General features: G+C 43.5%; 1 protein-coding gene across 6 annotated transcripts in view; it reads left to right on the forward strand.

Moving 5' to 3' along the window:
- ATP8A1 (ATPase phospholipid transporting 8A1) overlaps positions 1-15,813 on the forward strand; it is a 1,103,292-nt gene that overhangs the window by 313,839 nt on the left and 773,640 nt on the right. For all 6 annotated transcript variants that reach the window (XM_078678248.1, XM_078678246.1, XM_078678250.1 and 3 more), the window contains one exon: positions 13,749-13,911. In XM_078678248.1, coding sequence (XP_078534374.1) covers positions 13,749-13,911 — 163 coding nt within the window. The remainder of the gene's footprint in view (positions 1-13,748; positions 13,912-15,813) is intronic.

Consider the following 15,813-nt stretch of genomic DNA (forward strand, 5'->3'; position numbering starts at 1 on the left):
TTGCCAGATCAGCCCTCATAGTTTAAATCACCAGTTGCGATGTCATTTTTGAAACCGCTGCAATGCTTTTCCCACGTATACCTTTTTCATGCCCCAATGGGACCTTAATTTGGTCCTGACTTATCTGATGTGGACTCTGTTCGAGCCGCTTCACAGTTTTACGGCTCCTTGCTATTAAGACTGTGTTCGTCATTGCCATCACCTCAGCTCGGCATATGAGTGAGCTTCAGAGTCTGTGTGCTTCTCCAACATACACTTCCTTCTTAGCAGACAATCTGTTTCTGCGTACACAGGCATCCTTCCTGATGAAAGTTGTGACTCTGTTCCATGTCGGACAAACCATCACCCTGCTTATGTTCTGTGCTCCACCTCACTCCTCTGAGGAGGAGAGATCCGTCACTGTGAGCCCAAGCGAACGCTGAGCTTCTACATTAATTGTAACAAAGATCACCTGTTTATAAGGTTCGCCGTAGTAAATAAAATGCAAGGCAGTTTAGAAAACAATCCATCTCCCACTGGATTGTGCTCTGCATTAAGTTGTGCTACGCATTTGCAAAGAAGCAGCCTCTGGAAGCACTGCGTGCTTATTTTACCAGGGGCAAAGCTGCTACCACTGTTTTGGAATTAGAGTCCCGTCCTATACATTTGCCAGGTTTCTACGTGGGCAACCCTCCCATACGTTGATGTCAGCTCGCAGGAGTGTCACCTTTTGGAGAAGTGTGGCTCAAGTGGAGAAGTGTGGCTCAATGGTTAGAGCGGCAGACTCTGATGCAGAGGTCTGGCCAGGGACCAGGGTTGGAGTCCCGCCTCGGCGGGTCTTGGGCTCAATTTCCCCGGACCTGATAATTCTCGCCTCGGTGCCTAGTCTAATCATGGGTCCCACTCTGTGACTCTGGGCAATAGCTTGCTTAATCTCCACAACGGCCCCAGCAGCGCTAAGGATGCCTGGCTTCACCTTGGGGGTGCCCAGGAGTGGACATTTCACAGAAAAGCCAGGATGGGTTCCGCAGCGGTATAAATACAGCGCTACGAGGCCTCCGGGTAGAAGTGCGCTATATAAAATACAAACATTTACATTTACATTTACATTTAGGCCGCTCTCGTCACTTTGGGTGTGGAACGGCGCCTGTGCAGAGTTCCAAGGCGCCACCTTCCAGCATAAAGAGGTACTGCTGGAAATGTTTTCAAATCCAGTCTGATGCCTGGGAAATATGCCATGGGGTTAGAATCTGTGTCCGAAGGTAAGTAACTTGTTAATTAAAGTGGGGGGAAAAAATTAGAGTAGGTGCTTAGATGGGAAGGAAAAGTTCACCAACTAAACCCCGTAGTTCTTGAAATTGTAAAGAAATCTATTTCTCCACCAGGAAAAATCTGTTTTGGTGGAGAAAGAGTAAATTAATAATGCACATTTCTGTCAGTATTTGCTGTTACGAATTGAGGAGGAGAATGGTGTAGCTATTTATGTGCCTGCTCTTTGTTAATCCCCAGGCCAGACATCTGCACACTTCAAAGGATTAAGCATATGATATGTAGATTTTTGGCGATCAAGAATAGGTTTGTGAATCAGAACTCACAACATTGGAAACATTTTCTCGAAAATAACTGTGTTGACTTTTTTCGGTGGGTCAAGCTCTTAAGGCCAGGCTAGGCCAGGGAGGGATATAGCCAAGGTGCAGTGTTTTGCCAAGCTGCTGTATGGTTACCTCTTTTCTCAGTATTTCTTGTGGAGCAAAGTTCTCTTAACCAAGGGTTGGCTTCTTGCTGTGTGTAAGATGATGTCTCGACAGTTATTAATTTGGCCAGCACGTGCTCGGAGAAATGTAGGTCGAAGAGGACAATGCTTTATGCGGGATTGGTTTCAGGCACATCAAGGGCCTTAGAAAGATAAGAGCCTTTATGGTAGATGCAGCGTTTGCTCGGGCTATTTTATTGAAGGTGAAAGAAGGTCAGAGGCGTTACTTGTGCAGGAGTTTAGATGTTGCTATGTTCCCTGCAGGCCTTTACTAGATGCTTTCATTTCATGCTCCAGAAAGCTAAAGATAATTTCCACTTAGATTTTTTTCCAAGTTCTAATGGTTCGATTTTCACAAGACACTGAGACAAAATCTTCATCTCTGCTTGTATCAGACAGCATAGTGCAGGGTTAGAGGACCAGTACTCCTCTGGTGTGGGACTGTTTTCATAGTTTTCTGATAAGTAAATTGGGCCTAAAGTTCTGCCTCATAGGTTGTGAAAAGTATATGCTTTCATCTTCCTGTAAAAATAAAAAGCATTTCAACAAATGGTGTCTGGGAGCTGCGTTTCAGAGATCTAAATGTTTGGGTTGCGATTTGTTTTAACTGTAAGTACCACACAGATGCAGCTCTCCTGCTATAAAGGCCCTCCTAGAAAGCGTGTTGAAAACAGTACATTGTCAGAGCACTGCACAGTATTTCAACTCCGCAAAAGATAGGAATAAACAATAGGGATGAGTATGAAAAATTAATTTAGAAATGCCACAAATATGCTCTAAACGAAAACTATGATTAGAATTAACATTTTTATGAGCGTTAAGTTTGACCAACAATTCCAACTTTTTCTGAGTATTTTTAAATTGGAGGTAGCAGCACTTGTTACATACGTCATTTAGAAATAGCAGAAGTTTGGCACTCGTAGGCAATATGGTGGCTAGGTACCATCCGGAAGAAGGAGCTCTACTTGAGCTTTGCTGGGTTCACCGTTTTGTGGATACCCATATCTGCATTTGGACTGACCATTTCTTGATATAAATGAAGTATGTATGGAGTTTCTTTGTTTGCCTGTTCTCTCTCGCTCTGTTTATGGCTGAATGAGCTGCTAGAATCTTTGGAGTCACCGGAGCAACACTCAAAGCCGGGTCCCTTTTGATAGCACAGCACTGCATATCTTACTAACCATGCCCCTGGCATTCCCCAGGATGTACCTGGTGCTTCCAGGCACATATTGGAGGTGGATATTGGATGCCATCTGAGTGCTGGCTTCCTTATTACTCCCTTGAGTTTCCACTGAGGTCATCATGACTTGATTTGAATACAGGGGCCGGCCCTCAATATATGGAGTTAGCTTGGAGCTAATTTCTACTGTGCTTTATAAGAAAATTGCCAACACTGAACAAGCTTAACAGTAACTCTAGCAGATTAAAAATACTATGTTGTGCCTGCAACAAACTGCAAACATTTGGTGCCTCAGTGCTTTGATCTTCCCGCACAATATGGTTAGGGCCAGATTCAAATGTGATCCTTGCCACATAAAAGTAGATTTACTTACGGATTGGTGCTTGGACCTAGGATGAAGGGTACAGGTAAGGACATGGGGCAGTGCTAGAAAATGTAATTGGCTCCTAGTAGCCTTTCAGAATATGCCAGTCATAAGACAACCTCAACCTCCTCATTTGACAAAGCAAAGCCGGTTCAAGGAACTTACACCCTGGCCTCGCAGAACGCAAAGGATTCTGCTGCCAAAGTGAGAGCCCGCTAAGAAAATAATATCAAGACAATACCACACAACTCAAGACCATCCAGTTAAGCTTTTGGGGTAATCTCTCCAAAGACATTAATGCCGTTAATGCAACCTCTTGGACTTTGCAAATTCCAGCATAAATAGCTCAATAAAATGCTACATTCAATTATAACCTGTTTCAGGTTCTTGATCTCGCATCCCATCATGATGAAAAAACAGTATTCAGGGTGTCTCTTGACATTTCTTCCTTCGCAGATCTTTTGACAATCTCTTCCACCTCCCACACTGAAGGATTGGCTAACTGCAGTACTAATTCCTCAGCTTTAGTATCAACTAAATCAATGTTTCATATGATCCTTAAGGTGGTTTGCACCATCAAGAATATCAGCTTGCACAAACTGGGTGTTTCAAAACATTGACACAAAAAGTGAATTTCATGGATGAGAAAATTACTTAACTCATAAAAGCAAAAAAAAAAATGAATTAAATAACTAAAGCAGTAGGGAAATATCAGGAAAACATGAACCACCAGATTAAAATCTTGGTTTGTAAATTTGAGGATCTAGAAATGTATCTAGCCAAACGTTGTCTTGTAGGTATCCCGGAAGGAGGAGAGATGCTTTAAACCAGCATCATACCCTGGATTATCATCTTAACTAAAATTTACATTCCTGACCAATAAACAGATCTGCTGAAACAATCCAGTTGTAATCTCCCCATTGCCTGACTACACGGAGCTCCTGTTATACCTGCTGGTGCTTGTGGGCAGCATCTTCCTAGGCAGGTGGCTTCAAGTTGGAGACCGACTGGTGCAGGACAGGTAGCTGCAGCAGGGAGAAGGGCTAATTCTAGCATCCTTTAACTGCTCAATCCTGATGCCACAGCTCGTTATCCTTGCATGCCCCAAATGCTGGATCCCTGCAGATGCCTTTCCTGAAGTTAGTCCTACTGAGTAGGGGAGAAGGACGGGTCAAAGACTCACCAGCAACCTTATGGCCTTTCTGGGAGATAAAGACAGTTGTTTATCCGAGGGCTTGTATAAACCTTTTAATGGGTTTCTAGAACATATTCTAGTGTTGGAATTTATTTATTTCCTTTTAAGTAAATCCAATATGGATCAACACCTTATCCCAGTTTAACATGGGAGTTGTCCTATGATCCTTTTTGTCATGTTCTTTTCTTGTAGGTCCACTGTTTAGGACTACTTTTTTCCCCGTTGCTGCATCTCAGTGGTTTCAGCTGGTTAAGTGCCCATCTTGCCTCTATTTTTGGCCCTAGTTTTTTCCCTTTGTTTCTGTGGTATGTTATGTTTGCTGGAGTCTTCCTGGCCTAATTCCTTATTCCTATAAGGGAACAGTGGTTCTGCCACTCTTGGAAATCAAAAATATATTTCTACAATGGTGTCTCTCCAAATGGATGAGAACAGTCAACAAATGAAAAAGCAAATTACACCTTATGTCCAAACCAAGAACCGCAAAACTCTTATTAATACTGTTCGCTTATAGTATTAACCCCCAGGTTCTGCCCTGTACTGGGCTACCCCATTGTTTTATATCGTTAATTCCTTATTCCAGCTTAGGTTCCCCAGGAGCAGCTTCCGGGGAAGGATCCTCTTCACTTCTGTAGTCAGTAGTTTTGTGCTCCTTCCTTCCTGGAGATTTTTTGTGCTGCATATTTTTCTTCCAGAAAACTGCAACCTTTCTTGTGGACACCTGTCTTTCACACATACTAGCGTGGTGGAATAGCACTGATGCTTCATGAAGGAATCGTCCCTACCTCAGGCAGAAAAAAAACGCATTAAGAAAGGCCAACTGCCTCCAGCTTGTGACAGTACCTGCCCTCCTAAACAAAGCAATAAACTTCATACAATTATGATTTTCTTCCAAAACTTTAACACTTGTATGTTGGCGGCAAGCACACTCTGTTGGAACGGCGACAGAGTATGCTTACCGCCAACATAATGGTCTGCCCGACAAATTTGGATATGGGTGGACCTTTGGTTTAGTCATGACAGACTGCTCTGTCCCTGTAGTGATTAAACCTCTCCAGTGGCCCTGTCGAGTAAGGGCCGTCAGAGGCAGACCTTTAATTCCACTCATATAAGTTAGATGGGTGGAATTAGATGTCAGCTTTTGCTGATCATTTCCGCCAGGAACCCCCTGGTTGTAAGGAGCAGTGAATACTCCTAAATGCTCCCCTTGCTACGAGAGAGGACTCTCATGGCAAGGAGAGCATTTTCATTTTGAAAAGAAAAAAGAAAACAGTCTGGAGCGGAGCCCTGCACCAAACTGCAAAAAGCATTGCCAGGAACCGTTGTGATGGTTGGTTGGTGAAGCCAGCTGGGCGTTCATTTCGAAATCTGGTAATTTACTTTGTCACCCTGGTGAAGAAACCGGCCTCTGCCAGATTATAAATCTGTCCGTTTACTGTTTTAGTGTTCTGGTTTTGCATGGTAAACCGCCATTGGAAAATGAGATCTCTGATCCAGAATTTCCTTAAAATCAACTGGCAGGGGTGCTTAAAATAAAATTCTGAATTTTCACAGATAGAACATTTCTATCAGCACAATTGTCAAGATAAGGTGAAAGGAATGAGTCAACGTGTGACCTGTGAGAGGGATATGTCCTTCGCACCACTTTTTCCCCCCTTTGTTCATTATAAACTGCTTTGGTAAGCTTGCCCTTACAAGCAGTAAAGATTTCCTTCATTTATTGCTGAATATATGTTTACACATCTAAAATATATTACCAAACTGAGGAGATGGGAGGGAAGGGAGAACGATCAGTCAATCAATCAATCCGGGATTTTAAAGCGCGCTATTCACCCGTGATGGTCTCAAGGTGCTTGGGGAAGGAGGGGTTCGAACAGCTCTGTGGTCATCCGAAGAGCCAGGTCTTGATTTCCTTTCTGACTAGGTGTAGAGTCGGGGGACAATTGGGTGGAATAAATGGCTGGAGGCTGTAGGGAATCAGTTTAGGTGTGGAAAGGACTACATAGGTACACTGCAGGCATAGATTCATGATGCAAATGTAAAAATGTAAATGTAAATTGATACTTGTATAGCGCACTACTCACCCGCAAGGGTCTCAAGGCGCTTGTACGAATACCGCTGTGGAACCCATCCTGGCTTTCCCTGTGAGGTGTCCACTCCTGGGCACCCCCAAGGTGGAGGCCAGGCATCCTTAGCGCTGTGGGGACTGTTGTGGAGATTAAGCAAGCTATTGCCCAGAGTTGCAGAGTGGGACTCCATGATTGGAATAGGCACCGAGGCGAGAATTATCAGGTCCGTGAAATTTTTGAGCTCAAGACCCCCGAGGCGGAGAATTGAACCCTGGTCCCGGGCTAGACCTCTGCATCAGGGTCTGCCGCTCTAACCATTGAGCCACACTTCTCCACTTCTCCAATGCTTGCCTTATGTGTTCCACTGTTTGCTAAATTCAGAAGTAAATGCTAAAGGAATCACGCAGTGAAAAAAGCATAATGACTGTTGCTACAGAAACAGGCCCAACACAAATATGTCTGTGGACTGATCTGATTTTTAGAACATCCTTTACAATTATTGTTTTAATTCATAAAACAGTTTGTTAAAGTTGGAACATGCTTTGAAATGATCTAAATATTAGGTATTTACTATAATGAAACTCAATTCAGCAGTCCAAACAGATTTCTAAATCTGATTTCTCCCTTCTCCTAAGTCCCTCCTCCGAAAAGGGCAAAATCGCTCTAAAAATAGTTACAATAAGTAAAACAAATATTGCTTTATTATGTGAAGATGGTTGTAAAAATAATTTACATTTAAAATATCTAAAAGTGATAAAAATACCTCATGACTAAGATAGTCAAAATGGTTGTGAGCATGGCCATCATCATGGGGGATAACGGGGCGTTATTTCTGATGTCCCACCCTTTATAGGGCCCGCTCTACGCAATATGATTAAATATTTATAGATTTTAACACAAACCTCCACTATTTATTACTGACGTGGTAACTGACGTGGCTCATACCACTAGATGGTGCTAAATGTTGGATCTGTTTGCTTTTTCTGAACCTGCAGATTTTTTTTTAAGTTAGTACATAATCTTCATCCTATGAGGGCTACTAGAAATTGTAGACCAGCAGCCTGCAGAAATCTGACATGCCTGGTTGTAAATTAATGTTAACATAACAAAGGGCGTCAATCTTCAGAGGGGGGTGTAAGGAGCTGTCTGCATTAAAGTCTTGCAGACAGAAGAGTCTCTGCTACCTGGCTCGTTATTCAAGTTCTGTTTCCAACTCCCCTATCTGCCCCCCATGTCCCTCTCACCCCCTGCTGCCGCACACTATCAACCCCACCCTGTCCAACAAACAACTTGTCACTGGCGTGAGGAGATAATCTGAGTGATTCATGTGAGCTATTCAGATGTTTGCGTTCAGAAGCCAGTCACAATTCTGATGTAGACAACCAGGGGCTGGACTCGAGCATTTGAGGTATTTTGGAGCCACTTGCAAGGGACTATGCGTCCCAGGACTCAACTTACACACGCATTGCACAGAGACAATCAATCATCAGTGTGTAAATCAGTATATAGGAAATGTTATATAAGACAGAGGCCTACAAGGAGTAGGAGTCAAATGTATCCATACTGCTAGGCAGTATAGTTTAAGAGTCCTTGGACTGGAAAAGCACTAATTCAGAATTTAAAATGTAACACCATTGTTAGGGGTTTTCTTTAATAATAAGAATTGATTTCTACCCAAATGAACCCCTTTTGCAGTATTGGGACAACGAAAGACTGTGCCAATTTTTTTTTGCGCTAATATTTTACTTGTAGTTTGCATGCAGCTCTTTGATGACAGTTAATCGCTCACTGCTCTATATTAGGATTTTAAAGTATAAACTGCAAGTAACAAAAGGATCTCTGACAAAAGCTGTAACTCATTGACCTATTTGTATTATATGCACTTTGTGATGTGAATGGGACATGTTCTTTGCAGCAGGCATATTAACCCTCTGCGCTATGATGAGTCAAAACTTTCACTAGACCCTCTGCGCTATGATGAGTCAAAACTTTCACTAGACAATGCTCCGGTCTCTCTCACCGGAGTTGCCATTTTTATTGATATCTGAAAATTGCTGGGACAATGTACGCAGCATAAGGTGCTTTTAGAATGAGGAACATGGCGCCCCCACCCCTAGACATCCCCCGGTGCGGTGGCACTGATCGCACCGCATTAGAGCCGGCCATGGTGGCCAGTCGAGACCGGAGCAGGTCTCCCTCTACCATCTGCTTTCTGCTGTTTGGACTGTTTACTGATCTTGGGATGGGAACACTGAACTCAGAGGATTATGCCTATAAAAAAAGGCCCGTGTCTACAACTTGGAAGGCATAGGTCGAACATTATATCTTTTCTCATGTCTGTTGGAGACACTTTGAACGAGGACATCTCCAGCATTTGAAGAAGTGTTCGCTTCCCAAGGGGTGTGGCTGCTCCTCACCCTTCTGCTATCACCAGCATCCCAGACCCTGCTTCTCCCTCAGTCGCGGACGTTGTTGAGTTGGGGTCTGCCCCAACCGTTAGCCCCTCCCCTTCAAGTGGCATGGTGGGCCGATGCCCGAACGGAGATTGTGTGCAAGTGACTGTACATCAGCCATTTGAAAGATAAGCCGTACCTGGGAGTGTGATAGAGGTTTACTTCGTGTTAGACTCTTGGCCGCCCTCACAGAAAAGGAACAAAAGGGAAAAACCTAGAAAAAGAAGACCCTCACAGGGAGTTTGAGAGATCCTGCCCTCAAGCAGAGGGTCTCTGCAACCTTGCTGAAATCTCTGGAATTGACAGTGCAACCCAAAAATCCATGGATTTCCTTGTAGTTAGACTGGATGCGTTGATTAGTGTCTGTAACAGCCGCTGGTGCATCGCCAGGGAACCCTCGAGCTGGCTATAAAAAACTTTAAAGGGGGTGCTCTTATGCTTTCCCATCCCAGACCGGGAGGACTGGTTTGTGCAAAGTCTGACATGATAAGCAAATCTTCTGACAACGTGCAGGGCAAGGGTTCCGCAGGGTCCTAGCACTTGGCTGACGTTTTGAAAGGAGGGATGTCTGTACCCCATAGGGCTCTGGTTCCCCCATCGAGCTCACTATTAATCTCGTGTGATGGCCCATACTGTACCCAACTAGATTTTGAAACTGCCTGCAAGAGTGGAGTTGTTATAGATCTGCCCCCTGCTGGGACTCCTTATGTGGGGGTTCTGGGGAATGTTCCACCCCTGCCCCATAGAACACTGGAGTCTTATGATCAGCTAAAAAAAACTAAGTGACCAACTGGATCAGCTCACACTCCAATCTGGGTCCTTCATTCTACAAGAGGATAAATATGGCGGGGAGAGTGAGTTGGCTGGGGAAGGTTGTGAAAGCTTACAAGAGGGATTCCGCGGTAGTGAACTTTAACCGCCTGACATAAACTGCATGTATTCTGTCAGTGGTGGGCGCATTTGGACCGGTGACGCCTTCTTCAATTTTGGCTCTCCCTTCGGGCTTCTTTTGCAGGCTGGAGGTTGTTTTGCTCTGCTTCATGGACACAAGTTGTCTGTTTGGGATTCTTTTGCCTTTGTATCCCCCCCTAGAATCTGTCAATCGCTTTGCCCCACTGAGCTCCCTGGAAACCTGTGACTGACTGGCATTAAACAACCCACCTCCATCGTTTGTTATTCTCCCTGTTATCAGCCTGCCAGCCCTTTCATCGACCACTCCTCTTGCAAAAACTTCCAAGGATTTGAACTTAGTAAGTTGGAACATTGCGGAACTGGCCTCCAAATTTAGCTACCCAAATCGGCATTTACTTATCAGGAAGTTCAGTGTAATTTGCCGACAGAAAATTGAGAAGCCCTTAAACATTTATTTTAGTAGGGGTATAAATCGAACTTTTTCTGGCTGTTGAATCACGCTCTCGGAGGGCTAAAGGAAATCTGGTGATATATGTATCCTTGACTCTGAGTGGTTGTGTTGTCGAACTTTCTGCAGGGTAGTCAGTGCTGCAAGATTTAGGAATGATTTTATCGGGTTCCCTTGATTTTTATTTTCTGAATTTTTATAACTTAAACTTGCTCCTAATATTCAATACGGGATTTCTGTTATCGACCTATCCGAGAATGGGGTCTGTTCACCTAATTTTGTCTTTGCGGGTGATTTTAATATACACTTATGTGAGGGCCCTTTTGCTCCCTTGAAGGAGAGGGAACGGCCTACGCATGGAGCATTTCTAGGGAAGGCACTGAGCTAAAAAACACCTTGTATAGAAATAACTTTGTCTTCTCTATGGACAAGCTGACCTATTCTTCTGCTTCGCAAATTATTCCCACATTTAGGGTAGGGGCTGTTCCTTTATTATAGACATTGTTTATTTCAGCACATATTATCTTATTGGTTTCCAGTTTTAATATTTCACATAGCACTTTCAGCGACCATATTCCTGTTTCACTTACTTTGCAGGGGTGGCAATCTATTCATTCTAGAGTTAGGATGTGCTCTTCGCCCAACTGATCAGGGAAAACGCATAAGGAGGGCAACGATTGAGCCCGAATATTTTAAACACTCTCTATTCAATAGTTGTGCACAGGATTTTGCGAGTGGCCTTGACCTGTCAACTAGTGACCACTTGATCTTAGTAGCCTTCAGGAATATTTCCAACAAGGCAGCAGCACTACTATCTCGCCAAGTCATTAGCCCGACCCTTGCCAACCCTGGTTGGTTCAACCGTTTACGGGCTTTAAGTCACGCTCTGAAAGCTAGCCCTAGAGATGCAAACCTTGTGTTTGATTCCCGTTTGATTTTTAAATCGGAACTGTAACAGGGCAAAGATACCCTGAGGAAACAAGCACAGGCAATCTTTTGCAGGCATCTATGGGGAAGAGCAGCTCTATTTTCTGGTGTATAGTCAACCAACCATGCCTCACCCAGACGAATGATACCATCCTATGCCAACACATGACTGCTGACTAGTGGGTCGCCCATATCGAGGGAATATACAACTGCACACATGTGAGGGAGCTGGTTAAGATAGACTTACCCACCTGCGGGAGGGCAAATCTGGCATTTAACCTAGATGAAGTTACCCAGGGGCTCTTAGGTCTCACACGTAACAAAGCCCTGGGCCATTATGGCATACCCCCAGATTTATACCGTAGTGATGTGGCAGTGTGGGGCCCTGCAATAACCCAGATCTTAAATGCAGTAGTTAGGGAGGGTCCACCTCGTTCTTGGTCCACCTTTGTTATAGTCCTGATATTTGAAAATGAGGATAAGGATAACCCACAATGTTATATACCAATATCCCTTATTGACTCTGACGTTAAGGTCCTGGGACACGTTTTGCTGCCAAGACTCCCTACCTGGGCACTGGAGAACAACATTGTTTCTGGCCTGAAATATGAATTCAGTCAAGGGATGTCCACATCTGACCAGTGCTTGAACTTGTACTTCATTATTAGCAAGCACACTATGGCTCGCCCGGGTCCCTTCATCTTGCCTTCATGGACCTTATCGCCGCTTTCGTTAGGGTCAGTAGGGATAATTTGTGGGTTATCGTGGACCCAAGCCTTCACTTATTAAGGAATTTCCATGCTTGTACCACAGCCTCAGTCAGGTACCAGAAAGCCAATGTAGACAACTTTAAAGTTGGTAGAGAGGTATGCCAAAGGTGCATATTGGCCCCTTTCTTATTTTCTCTGTATGTCAATGGACTTGAACAAGCCCTGGTGTCCGAAGGGACTGACTGTTCATTCCTAGCTTCCTTTTCTTTTCCCATCCTGCTTTATGTGGGCGACGCTGCCCTGATGGCAAGGACAGCTAGGGGCTTACAAATATTATTGAACACCTTAACAAATTTCATGGCAAAGTTAGACTTAGCAGTTAATCTCCCTAAATATTTTGTCATGATAGTGGGCTCTGGCTCCACTAGGACTCACGCCTTCAGTATCTGTAACCCCAAAATTTCCAAAGTCAAAGCTTACCTCTACTTAGGAGTATTGTTTGACTCGAATATGAACTTGAGGCCCTTGGTGGCAGCCAAGAAAGCAGAGCTGGTTAGATCAATTGCTGCAGTTTTCAGTTTTGTGACCAGATTGAGTAGTAAACTACTTAAGTTCTTGTTGAAGATATACCAGTATAAATGTATCTCCAAGGCTTTTAACAGTACTGATATTTGGGGCTATGTGGTAGGCAATGGTCTCCTAGCCCTCCGCCCTTTGTTAAGCTCGATTAGCCTTTGGACAAAGGAGAAACTCCACTTGAACAGATTAATCCACCTTGACGACACACTTAAAATACAATGGATCAAATATATCAAGGATACCCTCATGACACTGGGGAGGGGAGAGCTGTTTTATGGTGAGGAAAGTGGCTGTAGAGCTGATAAAAATGAGGGAAGGAAAACATCCTAGCGAGGAGATCTTTGCATAGAGAGAAGGCCTAACTGGTAAAATCTACAGTTCAGAATTTTATATTGTTGAAAAACACACCGTTTTTGGAGCCATACCTTGTTTTTATAAAAAACAATAGAGATCTCTACCTGCTCACTTGGTTCAGGTTAAACCTCCTACATCTGTTGCTAGTTTCTCCCAAAACATATTGTAATCATGGGGCTCGGCGGCTGCAACACAGTGTCTCCGCAGGACACGTTACATTTTGTGACGTTTTGCAAATTATATAATGAACCTAGAAGAGCTTTCATCTTACCACTTTTGAAGGTCAGTGGCTTTTCCTAAGTACACCCAGCACTTGTATACCTCCACATTCTACCTGATGATCTCACAACTTTTAGTGTAACCTGCTTTATAAGATCTATCATGAATCTAAGGAACCTGCGGAAAGAGTAGGATTCAATTTTATGATCTGTTTGATCCAATTTAATATCATTCATGTCTTATTTTAATGCGTTTTATTCTTTGTATTCATTTATGGTTCGACAAGTTTCCTACAAGACAAGTTTCCTACAAGACAATAAAGATATTGAATTGACCCCTGAACCCAAAAAGGGCTCAATTTATTCTCCAGCAGGAAGGGTGGCAAATTTATTTCCACCCAGGTCACTGTCGTGAGTGGCAAAGGCCGACTTTGTTAGCTAACGCTTTTATTTCTCCCAAAAAAAATGCCCTTGTGTTCCTGGCTGGTGTGGTTGTTAGGGATGCACTTGGGTGGAAGGGTATTTTAGTGACTTATGAAAAGGATCATTTCTGGAATATCATGAAACTGTGTCTGCTATCAAATGACCTTGTTTTTGTTTTATTTTACAGAATTCAACGAGGCCACCCCTAAAGTTATCCAACGTGGAACGGATCACAAACATACAGATTTTGCTCCTATTCTGCACCCTGCTGGCAATTTCATTGATCTGCTCTATTGGCTCCTCTATATGGAATGCGAAGCACGAAGGAGACTGGTACCTTAGTTTGAATTGTAAGTCATAGTTTGGTACAATGCAATGCTTTGTGTGGTAGAAATCAATCTTTTTTACAGTTTCAGTCATCAACCAATTCTGGGTCCTTTGCCATATGTTTTGTTCAAAGTAGAACTGTAAGCAAATTGGTGATTTGTCACATTTGTCTGCGTCTTTAAGAACACAACGAATTATGTGTTTTGCAGTTTGCTAAATAGAAAGCACTTTTGCTGTTCTGATATCTAAATTAGGTCAGTTTGTTGGTTATTTGTTTAGAGCTGTGGTATTCGCATCACATCACACAACGCCCTGCTCTGGATCTGTAAAAGAAGTTTAAATTGTCATACATTAGAGAAACAAATGAGTGGCAAATATTCTATATCTTGAAGCAGTGTAGCAGTAATTTCCTTATGAGTAGTTCTTTTGTGCCATTTTGATCTGAATCTGCTCCTTGGGGCATCATGACTGTGGAGTGGATTCAATATGTTTTTATTGGACCGCCAATATGACAAGTTTTACTGCCATTATATTTTTGTCCACACGCTATTCTTGTCACTTGTTTGGATTGACTTCCACGAGAATTTAAAGATTTGTTTCTAAGAGACAAAAGCCAAGACCTTCCTGAAGTATATATATATTACCTTCTAACCCTGCCACCAAATCTTCATACATATATACACATTTGAATCTGATATCTGCACATTCTCTTGCAACAGTACTAAATGTACTTAACACCCACAAACTCAGGTTAGTGGGTATTTTCAACATTTTTGTATAGTGTTTTCTACCCCATGATCACATGTAAAACTGTTCCTGAAAAAACAGTCACTGCAGAAGGAAGGCTTGATTTAGACGTAGGCAGAACTCCTACCCCCAGCTTCGCCCTCCTACCCACCTCCCCCAATTAGGGCAGAGGAGCGTCGCCCCCCCCCCCCGCTAGTGCAGCAAAAGTTAAAATTTCAATGGTAATAAAATAAATTACTATTTTTTTTTTGTCAAAGGTGTATAAATAAATTACTATTTTATTTGTCACTGCTTCCAACCCGAGCAGTGTTTGGGGGCAGGGATGCTGCTGACTGGCAGCAGTGGAGTGGTTCTCACTCCACCAGTTTACACTGCATATGTCTCTTTGGCCAGCTGTCTTGCAAAGGCCAGCCTGACATGCGCAGTGTATACCTCTCCACCTAGCTGTCTTAGATAGCTGGGTGAAGAGCAGGCACCCTGCGCCTGCTGGAGCGTTGAGGCAGCACGCTCCAGCCAATCATGGTGCTGCTCACATGCTGCTCATCTGCAGCATGAAAGCATTGTTGGGATTTGTAGAGGGTTGGCTGAGGCTCCACAAGGATTTTAGGTGACGAGAAAGTGTAGGTAAGTACGTTTAAAAATGTTATATTTGGGCCCACTTATTGGCACTGAGAGAAACTCGCATTGCCTTCAGTCTTAATACCAGAGCGCTCAGTAACAGACCATTATGAAATATGTTCACAAGTCCTGATTGAGAGATTTGCAATGTGAGCCTAAAGGCATTGCGATTTATCACACTGCCTGCCACTGGGTTTGGCACTGGCTTCACGACCCTCGACTTTTGAGAGTCACCGATCGCCACTGCCGGCCCTGGTAAACCCATGATTTTCCCGTATTTAAAAGTTGGGAGAAGCGCTGTGTTTACATCGACAAAGCCAATGTTGGCTTTGGCAGTGTAACCCTTTGACTTGGTGGCCCATGCACCAGAGGTTCGCCAGGACATCTGTTTTCCCTGCCTGTGGCCACCATGATGCTTAGGCATTGAAAATACAGAAATCTTTCTGCACATTGGATGAGCAGAGCAGTAGAAGAAATCAAACATTCAGCCCCATTCAAGATACCTGGTTAAATCAATGAGAAACCAACCAGTTCCAGGACGCTTGTTTCTGGTCCTGGCA

The sequence above is a fragment of the Lissotriton helveticus genome, chromosome 2_2 (assembly GCF_964261635.1).
Source record: "Lissotriton helveticus chromosome 2_2, aLisHel1.1, whole genome shotgun sequence".
Taxonomy (NCBI): Eukaryota; Metazoa; Chordata; class Amphibia; order Caudata; family Salamandridae; genus Lissotriton; species Lissotriton helveticus.